We start from the raw sequence: 11,990 nt of genomic DNA on the forward strand, positions 1-11,990 counted from the left end.
AGGATACAAACCCATGTGACATATTTTCAATTCGTACATGTACGAGAGCATTTTGCTTCTTGTACCGACACACAAAGAATTAATTAAGCTACCAACTTGATAATTTTGTTTAATATAAATCTAATGTAAAATCGTCCTTTTTTTTTTCCTTTTACAAAGGAAAAAAGATTTATAACTCTTACAAGCCTCAAGGCATGCAAAGTAAGAATAACTATGATCATGCAACTCCACCTTCAATGAGCAATCACCAAGCACGTCGTTAATTAATAATAATTATGACTGAACTCAAAATTGTAGAGTATATACAAAAGAAGGAAAAAGAGTATTTTAAAAACAAAGAAAAAGAAAGAAAGAAAAGAGAAAGTTGCTTGTGAATTGTGATAAATGAACTGTATTTTCTATGTGAAGTCAAAAAAATATAGTTGTATTGGTGCGTATAAGCGTGTTGAAAAATATTCATATACAAGATAAAAACAAGCCTCTAAATGTGACTTCGACTATTTGCTTCCGTTTAAAGCAATACTATTATACTAGCCATCAAAAACTAAAGAAGATGCTAGCCATTATTTATTAAAAAAATCAGAAAGAAAGAAAAAAATTCGCAATTTCCACCATCTTTAAGAGTATTTTTTCTTCTTCACATGTACCTTGTTATTATGATTAAATAATACACTTTTGATATGTACATATGTGTGTATACATGTGCTTAGATCCTGGCAGTAGACTGCACCATGCAGTGATCAGCTCTCTAGGGATCGATATATATCCAAATATTGTTATGTTAATAAAAAATGTTAGGATCAAAACTAAAAATAACTACAAAAATATTATTTAAGAAAAAAAAATAACTTACAAACCAATTCCTAATATGATGATATGATAAAAATTATTACAATATAAAAATGTGTAATCCTAAAACATTTTTTTTTGAGGGAAATCTAATCCTAAAACATGTTAGCTAAAAGTAGACTTTTAGTTTTTTTATTGAAGAATGGTAAGACTTTTTGGTATGAATAAATGTGTTAGGCTTATATCAATAAAATTTATGTGTTAGGCTATTTCAGACTTTATTTTTGTATTGATAAATTCGTGAATGTGTACCCAATTATACCAAATAAAGATAAATATGTTCGTGTGTGTGTATCTTCTTACTTCTATTTGTATATGTATGTATGAGTACGTGTATATGTGACTCAAAAATCTAAATTGTTTTTTCAACAAACTTTGAAGGCGGCGATTTTGGGATTGATTGCTATTAAGCCTAACGATTTGCTCAGAGATTTTTTTATTGGATTTTGAACCAATTATTATGATTATCTTTTTTCTTTTCGTTTGAAGAAGTCTTTTGTAAGAAAAAGGAATTCAAAGAGTGCAACCCAAGTTAGTTAAAGAAGTAAAGGATAAATGGAAGAAGCACCACTGCACTACCACACACACACACTGTCTCCATCTGTTCCTTTTTAACAGATTTTTTATTATTTTTTTTAAAGGAGAAGGGTGAGTATTTTTTAAGGAATTGATTCAAAGAGTGTAACACAAGGTAGTTTTTTTTTTCATATGATATATAGAGACCCATCATCATTTCTATTTTGCCCTAAAGCCAAACACACTTCAGTTGTGCAGTCACATTTGTGAACCTTTCTCTTTTATTTTCTAAAAATCTTCTTTTCCAATTTTCTTAAGCTGTAAATGTTGCTTTGACCGTTTCACACTTATGAAAATTGTATAAACAAAGGAAATATTTGTAATTTCACTACCGTATCCTTATTAATATCAATCATTACCGATCTATAAAATCTTAATTCAATTGGTAATTAAAATGATAAAATTGTTAGATTGAACGCTCTAACCGTAAGGGTGCGTTTGATTTGCGAAAAAATAAAGAATATGTCATAACAACTCTGATTGTTCAGTGTTTGATTTGTAAAACTGTTTCAGGTACAGGACAAACTGGAGACAAGGGACGGGAAAAAAAACTCATATTTTTGTCCCTCACCAAACCACAACACAACTTTTCGTCCCACGTACAAGTTGTCTGAAATGTCAAAATAGCATTTTGTCCCCCAAAAATCATATAAAACAAAAAATTACTCATTGCCATAAAAAATTTGTTGCTTTGTTATTGTGTTGTTCTATCTTGTACTGTTATGTCCCATACTTATTATTTTGCAAACCAAACATATCCCTTACTTATGTAATGAGTTTTTTTTTTTTTTTTTTTTCAAAATAGTTTAGTGGTTAAAAATATACCCTTAAAAAGTAAATAAGTGAAAAATCTGAAGTTTCAAACCTTAATTTCTACCTATATAATGTGAATATGTGTGATACAAACCTTAAGAATATTGTGCCTAACATTCCTAAACATTGTGCGGTCACGCTTAATATATAATCTTAAGTTCTTCTAATCTTTTGGGTACAAAACCCCCCCTTGATTCATTGATTCCAAACATTCCTAAAAAAAATACTTCTAAATTTAAATTTATTCATTTTAAGTCTTTTGAGTAGTCTAAGGTCAATAACTAATTTTTTTGATACCCATCACTAATGAGTTTTTATCATTTATATTAGCAAAGGACTTGAATCCCATATAACAACTTCTCAATGTAGCAGTCTGGAGATCTTTAGATAAAAGTCTCCACAGTTGGTCCATCATGCGACTGTTGTATTGGATTATTTCTCAAGAAATTGTCACCCTATTCAATATCTCTTATTTTCTCTCTAACTTGTACACTTCAAATGTAGAAAAAATACATATTATAATGTTGTATAATTCTCTTTTAATTTATTTTTACAAGCCGGCTTATAGGCAACAAGTTTATGGCAAATAAACGAATAACTTATAAGTTAATTTATAACGGATAAGCGAATTGGTTGAATTTATAGTGTTTAGTTAAATTAACGGTTGAATTGGTTTATAAATAGAAAATGACATAAAGAAAAATATGTTATATTAATATTTAATTTTTTAAGTAAGATGATAGGGGTAACATTGAGAGAAAATACGATAAGCTACATGCTAATTGAATTAGCTTATCAAAATAAGCTATAATCTAGTAAATATAAGCTATGCACTCGTAAAAATGCTATCGATGAGTTTTTTTCTTTTGTCATATAAACTTATAAGTTAAAAGCTCAAAATCCAACTTTATCAAATATAGTCTTAAAAAATCAAGGATAAAACGATATGAACTTATATAATTACATTATTGGTTAATGTATGCGTCCACATTTTAAACGACCGAAGATTAGAGATTGAGTGTATTTTTTATTTGCTAAAAGACATGAGAATAAATTGAACAACTTTTTGTGCACCTGTTTGATTTAAAAACTAGTAATGGAACTTAACAAAATATGTAGTAAGAATTAGACAAAAATATGATTTCTCGTCCTTCACTAAATCATGAGATAACTTTTTATACATAGACAAACTATTAAAAAAAATAATTTTTTTTTTTTTTTATTCTCGAACATAAAATATCATGTCTATCTTTCTCGAGTATAGTTTTGTAATGTCATGTACTGTTCTATCAAAGTAATAACTATGTTGTGCCTGTGAACGAAATGTACCATGAAGGAGTAATATTAAAGAAAACTTTAAGCATTTTTCACTAAATATGCTCTAGCTATGCTCAATTTCCCCCTTTTTCCTCATTTTAAAAAACTAATTTCTAATATTAGAAGTATTTTTGTTGGTGTATATATAATATCATTCGAGTCGTTAGATAAATCGTGAAAGAAACTATTTAGATAAATCGTGGAAGAAACTATTTAGATATATAGATTCTTTAAAAAAAACAAGGCTAGATATAATATATATTTTTGACAAAAAGTTATATAGACATACATTTTTAAATAATTTGGGAGAGCAATCTAATTATTCGTTAGTGAAATATGTTTAAAACCAGAGCAAATCTATACGATATATAATAAGAATACATGATTTTGGTCTGACTTTTTTCTTAATTAGTTTATCTTTTGTTTAAACTATTTTATTTATTATTTTATCTTTTAACAATATTATTTTAAATGTTAATTAAAAAAATCTCACGGAAAAATATTATTTATACTATATACAAGGGGTATGAATTTTGGGTAACTTTTTTAAAATTAGAAAATCAGGCTTATAGAAATGTGTGAAAAATTGAAAAATTAAAAACTGTTTCAATTGGAGTATTAAACAAGATAAAAAAAGATAAAAATAGAAAAAGAATTTCCAACACATTTTCTTTGTTGGTTTTGAGATGACAGCACGTAAGTCTTGGTTTTTATTCAAAGATAGTTTTTCTTAAACTCGTATTGTTGCATTATTATAATTAATTTGAGCCGGGACTAATAGACTTGATTGTTTGTTTCTTATACATGGCAACAAAATGAGATGAAAAGGAATTTTTCATAGAAGCAACCAATAGTAATTAGGTATGGCAACAAAACCCATAATCGTGGTTATCCGTCCAAACTAAATTTAATTTGACGGATTTTTCCCATTTTGACTGGGTTTGGGTATGAGTATGAGTTTTCTCCGATTTCAAAACACGGGTATGGGACGGGTAACGGGAATATAAGTACTCACCCGAACCCATACCCGTCCCAAATGTAAAAAATTATTTTATGTTGATATGTCATGTTATTTTGTTTGATAATTGTCATGTTAATAAAAACTACCATTGATATTTAAAGGATCAACTAAATCATTCCGTCTAACAGATGTTAAAGTGAGCATATTGTTGGATAATGTATTACAACGTTGCTCATAAGAATACAAAAAAACTTCTATTTTTTATTAAAAAAAATTATTCGATACGGGAATGAGGATGGGATTGGGACGGGGATACCGAACCCGTCGGAGACGGAGATGAGGAGGGTAAAACCCGTCCCCACCTCCCGCCCCATTGCCATGCCTAATATATAATAACAATGGCCGTAGTAAAAGAGCTGAATTTGTCAAACATAAAATGGGAGGCAGTTAGGTAAAGCCCCAAACATAGTATTAGTACTGGTAATTGTACTAGTTTTCGCAGTAATCATATTCTTAATCTAGGATAAATAATTACTCTTCAAAATGTCAGCTCTTATATGAGATGTGAGAGGTTAATAGTCTGCTATTTATGAAGTAAGATATAAGAAAATATGTTTGGTATTACGGTGATTATGACAAAATTATAATATTTACTACTCCTTCCGTTCTTAAATAAATGATTTAGTTGACTCTGACACACATACCAATGCATATGTTTTATATTTGATATCTTCAATTCTCTACTAAAAAAATTATAAAAATTTAATATTTTAAAAATACTCATCGAGACGAATCCAACAACATCTTACATGATATTATTTATCTTTGTGAATTAGTAGAAAAGTATGGTCAAAGTATATCAAGTCAATAATGCATATTGTCAACTAGGTCATTTATTAAGGGACGGATGGAGTATGATTTTTCAAAAGTTACGCTCTATAATTTAGGTAAAATCACGGTGATTTACTGTGATTTTAAAAAGAATATCTCATTAATATCTATTATAATTCTGACATATCTACCATGATACTAAACATATACGAATAGTAACCATCGTGTGTTTCTTGTGTTGTGCATTATTTATACTATATATATATATATATATATATATCAGTTATTTAATGAATTCAAAATGTTATTTTTTACATATAAATGTGAGAGGAGAGAATATTTTTCGTAACAATAAGCATTTATAAAACCACAATAACTTACATGTCCATTTCTTTTGTGAAATCGGAGAGGATCCTAACCTATTAACAAGGAGAACATAGAAGATTTTAACTCATTAAAAAGAGGCGGAGGTAGGATTAACTATTGATCGTTAGTCATTAACTCATTATTATAAATGTGTAGTGAATTATGAAATACTCCCTCCGAAATGAATTAATTATAAACAAAAAGGGTTCTTGAAAAGTTGATGTATGTAGACTAAATTTTGAACTACATACATTGACCTTTCAATTATCATTTTGCTTATATTTTATTATGGAATCAGTACTCCATCTATTCCTATATACATGCTACAGTCAACCATTTCACACATGTCAATACACAGTTTTGACCAGTAATATATTTAATTATCTTTTAAAAAATTGATATTTTAAAAACATTCATTGAGATAAATCGAACAATATCATCCATGCTAATTTTAATATTTATATTTTGTAAAAAAAACATTCATATTTATACATTAGTTGAAAAAAAATAAGATCAAAATAAGTTATGCGAATAATACACGATGTAAAATTATTTCTTTTTTTTTTTGTTGGCAAAAGATTGGATGCACAGGGGTTACCTGTTGCACCCGATCATGTATTAATCTAAAGAAATACTCCCTCCATCCCAAATTGTATGTCACTTTAGAAAAAATATTTGTCCCAAATTATATGTCGCTTTACAATACCAATAAAACATTAATGTTATTTTTTCGATTATATCCTTAACTATTTATTACTCTCTCTTCTTTCAATTCCTTCATTTATTTTTCTCATATCATTTATTAAGGACAATTTTGTAAAACAACTCATAACATATCTTTTCCACACAATATTAATTATATTTCTTAATATATGTGAAATGCCCAAAACATCATACAATTTGGGACGGAAGGAGTAGAGTACATAGAAATAGGGGGGACAAAAGCCAAGACACTCAAGGAAAACCAAAATAAAAAAGCAAACAAAGAAACACGAAAAAAATACACCAAAGAACTAGTGAGACGAGCGATTGAACCCTTTGCTAGGTTCACTCTTTAGAATGTAGGTAGCAGTTATTTATTTTTATTTTTCGGTTTTTACATCGGTTTCCGATCTACCAATGGTGGACGACTAATTCGGTTTATGCGTAGAGGCATGCGCACTGGCCAAGTATTGTTTCCCCTGAAAATCGAACCCGATATTTTCTGGATACGTCTTTGGAAGGAGTTCCAAACAATTTGGTTAGGTAGTAGTTATTTTAGAATATGGAGAATTTCTGTGCATTATTTTCAAATGGTACTTTGCAATTTATAATAATAATTAATATACTTTGTGATAAAATTAATATTTTCATTCCTTAATTTCTTCTTAAAAAAATATTTTCATTCCTTAATTTATAATTTTTTTTCTTAAATTAAATAATAACGCAATCCAAACTTACCATAGATAGCGTAGAATAGAGAACAATTATCGGTTTCTGAACCAAAAACAAAAACTTAAATGATTTTCCGTGTACATCACGCGCTTCTAGGAAACTCTGACTTTTTGAACAATTTTCATGGTACAGTACCACTTTTCTTCAACCCATGCAGTAAATATTTGTTTGTTTTATGTAACAAAACATACAACAAGACAAACCGTGTCTGAAACAACGGCGGTTAAAGACTATTCCAACTTGCACCTTTTCTTCTATTTATACTACAACCATCCTCTTCTTCGTTTCTCACTTTTTCCCCCTTTTTCCTCTTTTAAAGAATCATTATACTTGCACTTCCCACAATCTTAAACCGCAAAGAACAAAGGTAATAACCCAAATCATGTGACCATTTTTCCTCTTCAATTTCAAAACTCAATTGTGTTTTTTTAACGTTAAATTGGTAAAATATTTTTTCATTTGTTTTATATTCATAGAAATTTATGTACAGATAGTATTTGACACGACTCAGACATATATAATTACGTTAAATAATATATATTTTTTTCTCAAATTATTATCAATGCCGACGTATTTGTAATTGTGTATGTGATGAATGAAATATGAATTGTTGAAAGAAAATGAAGGTAATAATCCGTGAATGGAGGAAAGGGATGAAGGAGACAGGGAGGGGTGGGAAGTGTGGGACCCGTGGGTAATGTTCTAAAGAAAGAGGAGAGAGAGAGAGAGGGGTAAGGTAACTAGAAAGAAAGAAAGAAGACTTCAACATCACGACAGTGGGGGATAGTAAAAGACAGCTAGCAATGAAGAAGGAGCCTCACCTACCAGTGCCCATCCATCACATTCTCTCTCTCTTCTTTCATAACCCCCCCTTTACCATTTAAACCTTCTTCACTCTCCTCTTTCCTCTTTCAAATAACTCACTCTAACACACTATTTCTCTCTCTCTCTCTCTCTCTCTCACTACTCTTTCCTTAATTTCAATTTCACCTCAAATAAACAACTAAGTTTTGTTTCAGGTTTGGTTCTTTTCATTTTCTCATTTGCTTCACAAATTCTCTAGTTTTTTTCTTAGGTTGAGAAACATTAGTTAGTGAGTGAGTGCAGTGTCGGTTGAATTCAATTTTGCCCTTGCTTTCTTTCATTTTACTCATTATAAACAATTTTGATTTTGGAGAGGAATAAATTGTCACCATTTTGCTTAATTTTCTTCTTACCTTTTTATTTTTATTATGCAGGAGTTGAATTGTGAAATTATACATTCTGCGTCATAGTTTACTCAAATTCAACAAGGTTAGCTGCCCTCCTAATTTTATCTCAATTTTCCATTCCGAAGATACATCAGCTTATTTGATTCTAAAATAAATGGAGAAACTGGAAATTAATATACTACTTCTTTCGTCCTAGCTACATCAACTTATGATGACTTATTTTTGCTTACATTTTAGACGGAAGAAGTATTAATAATATGAAATAAATAAATTGGGACAGTGTTGTTTCGAAAGAAAAATATTGGGACCAGCGCGAGCGGTGGCTAAAATACAATGGGCTTTTGCTGACTTAATTGAATTCATACTCTTTTATTTAATTATATATTATATACACGATGCAATGAAATCTTTACACATTTATCCAATCAAGTCATTTTAATATCTATCTGGCGTGACCTCATTGGATGAATTACGCTGCTGCCACATAAAAATTAACTTTTTTTTTTTGTTTAAACATTGAATTTCATACTTATAATAAAAAATCTTTAATTTCTATTTTCTTTGTTTAAAAAAGGAAAACAAAATTAAATAATTGCACAAAAAACTCACATTGCCCTATTTAATTTAGTCTTTTTTTATTTTATTTAAAACATTTCCGTAAAAAAATACTCCATGGCACAATTAATACATACGCGCAATCACCTCTATAAAAACAAAGGAATTCTTTGTTTTTCACTTATTACAAAACTGAACTTTATTTTACGTTTTCTAAGAAAAAATATTTGACTTGCAGAGAAGAAAATGGCTGGAACAATGAACGAGATTGATTGCTTCAACTTATTTGACAACATTGATGACATTTACCCCGTCGACGATGTTGACACCGCTGCCGCCTCATTGCCTTCCTCCGCGGGAAACTACAACTCGTTGGCGAGTATCTGGCCGAATGAGTCTGACTCGGTTTTTTCCGGCAATAGTACTTCAGACCTCTCGGCGGAGCTCCCCGTTGATCCGGTGAGTAGAGAGTTACTTAAAGTATAATTTATTTCATAATTGCTTTGTCAGAAAAATAAAATAAATAAATTCATACTGTAATAGCTTTGTTTGTAACCGTCTGATTGATTGATTATGACATCATAATAGTTCCGTGTACGGACCTGATTGTCTGTTTGTGAATGTTAGCTTTACTATTTCCAGCCTGTCATACGGATTATGTGATTTTTCTAAATTCTTTTTTATTGACTCATTTTGAATTATTTTAGGAACATTTCTTTGTGTTGTCTTTATTTTGAAGTATAATTTTTTTTTTTTTGACAAAATTTAATATAATTTAATTATATACAACTTATAAAAAATCAAACCGCTCTACTTGACCAAAATATAAATAAAAGTAAAATCACTGAATGTTATCACTTTTTAAGTTAATTTGTAAAATACATGTAAATATTATATTTCCATGTGATTTTATTTCTAATAGAAAAATATTATACTTTAATATTTTATTTTTATTTTCTAAAATTGGTCCAAAAAGTTGAAAATTGCTTTACTTGAATTGGAAGGCATTATTATTATTAACCAATTGAGATCTTTAATATAAAGTATTTATGGAGAAGGGCAGTTTGGTCATTTGGCATGTCACTTGATTGTGTCGGTGACATGTGGCACATCACTTCCACCCTACTCTCCAATTTGAGGGGTGCGCTGTCTCAATTATTTGGATCATCATTATTGGATGTCATGTGATTTTGCATGTGATTATCACGTGATGTGAGCACCCACCTAAATAAATAATGAACCTTCAAATTGGTGGTCAATCTAGCCAGTAACAACCCATGTTTGTTTTTTTATTTTATTTAATTAACACAAAAGCACAAATTCTTATTCTTCATTGAATTTGAAGAGTAATATACTTTTTGTGTCTGTTATATGCTCTACTAAACTGTATTCTTTGCTTGAACTGAATGACATTTTAATAAATCATTGTGTTTATACTTCAATATTAGTTATATGTAAAAACATGCTTTCACAATGCACACATATATTTTGTTTTTCACCATTGAATCAATAAGTATCATGATATCTCATTTGATCCACTGATGCGATTTATTGATCGAATTGTGGAAAATAACTTGTGCATGATGCAAAACTTATCTCATTTGTGCACCATAAAACTAGCCTCTAAGAATAATAGATGAAGATGTGAATCTAAGTTTTTGTTTTTATTACAATCTAAGCTTTGTTCTTTTAATAAAATTGTGATTTTGATCAATCTTGTTATATTATTGCAGTTCGAAGATCTTCTTTCATTGGAATGGGTGTCCAATATTGTGGACGATTCATTTTGTGAGGAGAGTCTCACAATGAAGGTGGAGCAGCAGCCATCATCATCAGCTGTCAGCAAGGAGGACTCTGGGCATTACCAATTTCAGACACCAAGTCCTATTTCTGTCCTTGAAAGCAGTAGTTCCTGCTCTGGTGGAAAGACCACAGGGATTTACGTCCCCATCCCCGTGCCTTGCGGACGTGCACGCACCAAGCGTCCACGCCCCACAGCCTTCAACCCTCGTTCTGCCATGCAACTCATTTCCCCTACTTCCTCTTCTGTTGAGGAGAACATGCAGCCTAATGTTATCTCCACCAAGGCGATGTCTTCAGATTTTGAAAATTTTGCTGAGTCCCGAATTATTGTCAAGAAACCAAAGCTCTCTTCTGGAGAAACCAAGAAGAAAAAGAAAATCAAGGCACCACTTCCTACTGCTCCTGCTGACAGTGGTGAACAGATTGGTTCACTACCTGTTAGGAAATGCATGCATTGTGAGATAACCAAGACTCCACAATGGAGGGCAGGTCCAATGGGGCCAAAAACACTCTGCAATGCTTGCGGTGTTCGGTACAAGTCTGGCCGACTTTTCCCTGAATACCGGCCTGCTGCTAGTCCAACGTTTTGTCCAGCTGTGCACTCCAATTCGCACAAAAAGGTCCTTGAAATGAGATGCAAGGATAGTTTTGAATCAGATTCGGCTGAACTCATTCCAAACACCAATGTTCTCGCCTTGGAATACAACATTTGAAGGGAACTGAGCCTAGTTGGAGATTTCTCTCTCCTCGCCTTACCTAGAGTCGCGTCGTATGTTATTTTTTGTTGAATTTTATTTCCTTTGGTCATTGGTTTTTGTACAGGGCTGGAATGGGGAGAATAGGATCAATAGAACAGAAGAAAAGGGAAGAAAAGGGTAGGATCTTAGGTCTAGTTATTTTAGATCACTTAGGTCAGTAGGAGTCAGTGTCTTTTTTCTTTGGCATTCTTTTTATAATATCCATATCCATGGGAATTCTTTTTGCAGTTTATTTGTAGCAAATTTTCTGAGTTGAGTAAGAGACAAGATTTGCATTTGCACTTGCTTTGTTTCATTTCAATCACTCTGGTTGTGCATATATCCTATACTAACATCTATATGAATATGTCCCAAATATATATTTTTTGAGTAAAACTTTAACTGGATTGAATGTTGGATTGCATTTTGATGAATGCCTGGAAGTATTAGATTCTTGTCATATTGCTGATATTCTCTGTGAAGCAAGAAATGTACCATAAAATCAAGAATCAATACCAAAACCTTTCTGCTGTGCCA

At 30.7% G+C, this 11,990-nt stretch overlaps 1 protein-coding gene across 2 annotated transcripts; it reads left to right on the forward strand.

Annotated features, from left to right (window-relative positions):
- The first annotated feature begins 7,397 nt into the window (after nt 1–7,397).
- On the forward strand, nt 7,398–11,775 carry LOC11405393 (GATA transcription factor 8). 2 transcript variants are annotated; one of them, XM_024785310.2, is made up of 4 exons: nt 7,398–7,514; nt 8,386–8,440; nt 9,152–9,372; nt 10,647–11,775. In XM_024785310.2, the coding sequence occupies exons 3-4, from the start codon at nt 9,160–9,162 to the stop codon at nt 11,427–11,429; spliced, it is 996 nt and encodes a 331-aa protein (XP_024641078.1). In that variant the 5' UTR covers nt 7,398–7,514; nt 8,386–8,440; nt 9,152–9,159; the 3' UTR covers nt 11,430–11,775. The 2 variants fall into 2 exon arrangements, with proteins under 2 accessions (XP_024641078.1, XP_003591890.1); XM_003591842.4 differs by lacking the exon at nt 7,398–7,514 and adding an exon at nt 7,917–8,166.
- The last annotated feature ends 215 nt before the right edge of the window (nt 11,776–11,990 follow it).

The sequence above is a fragment of the Medicago truncatula genome, chromosome 1 (assembly GCF_003473485.1).
Source record: "Medicago truncatula cultivar Jemalong A17 chromosome 1, MtrunA17r5.0-ANR, whole genome shotgun sequence".
NCBI classification, from domain to species: Eukaryota; Viridiplantae; Streptophyta; class Magnoliopsida; order Fabales; family Fabaceae; genus Medicago; species Medicago truncatula.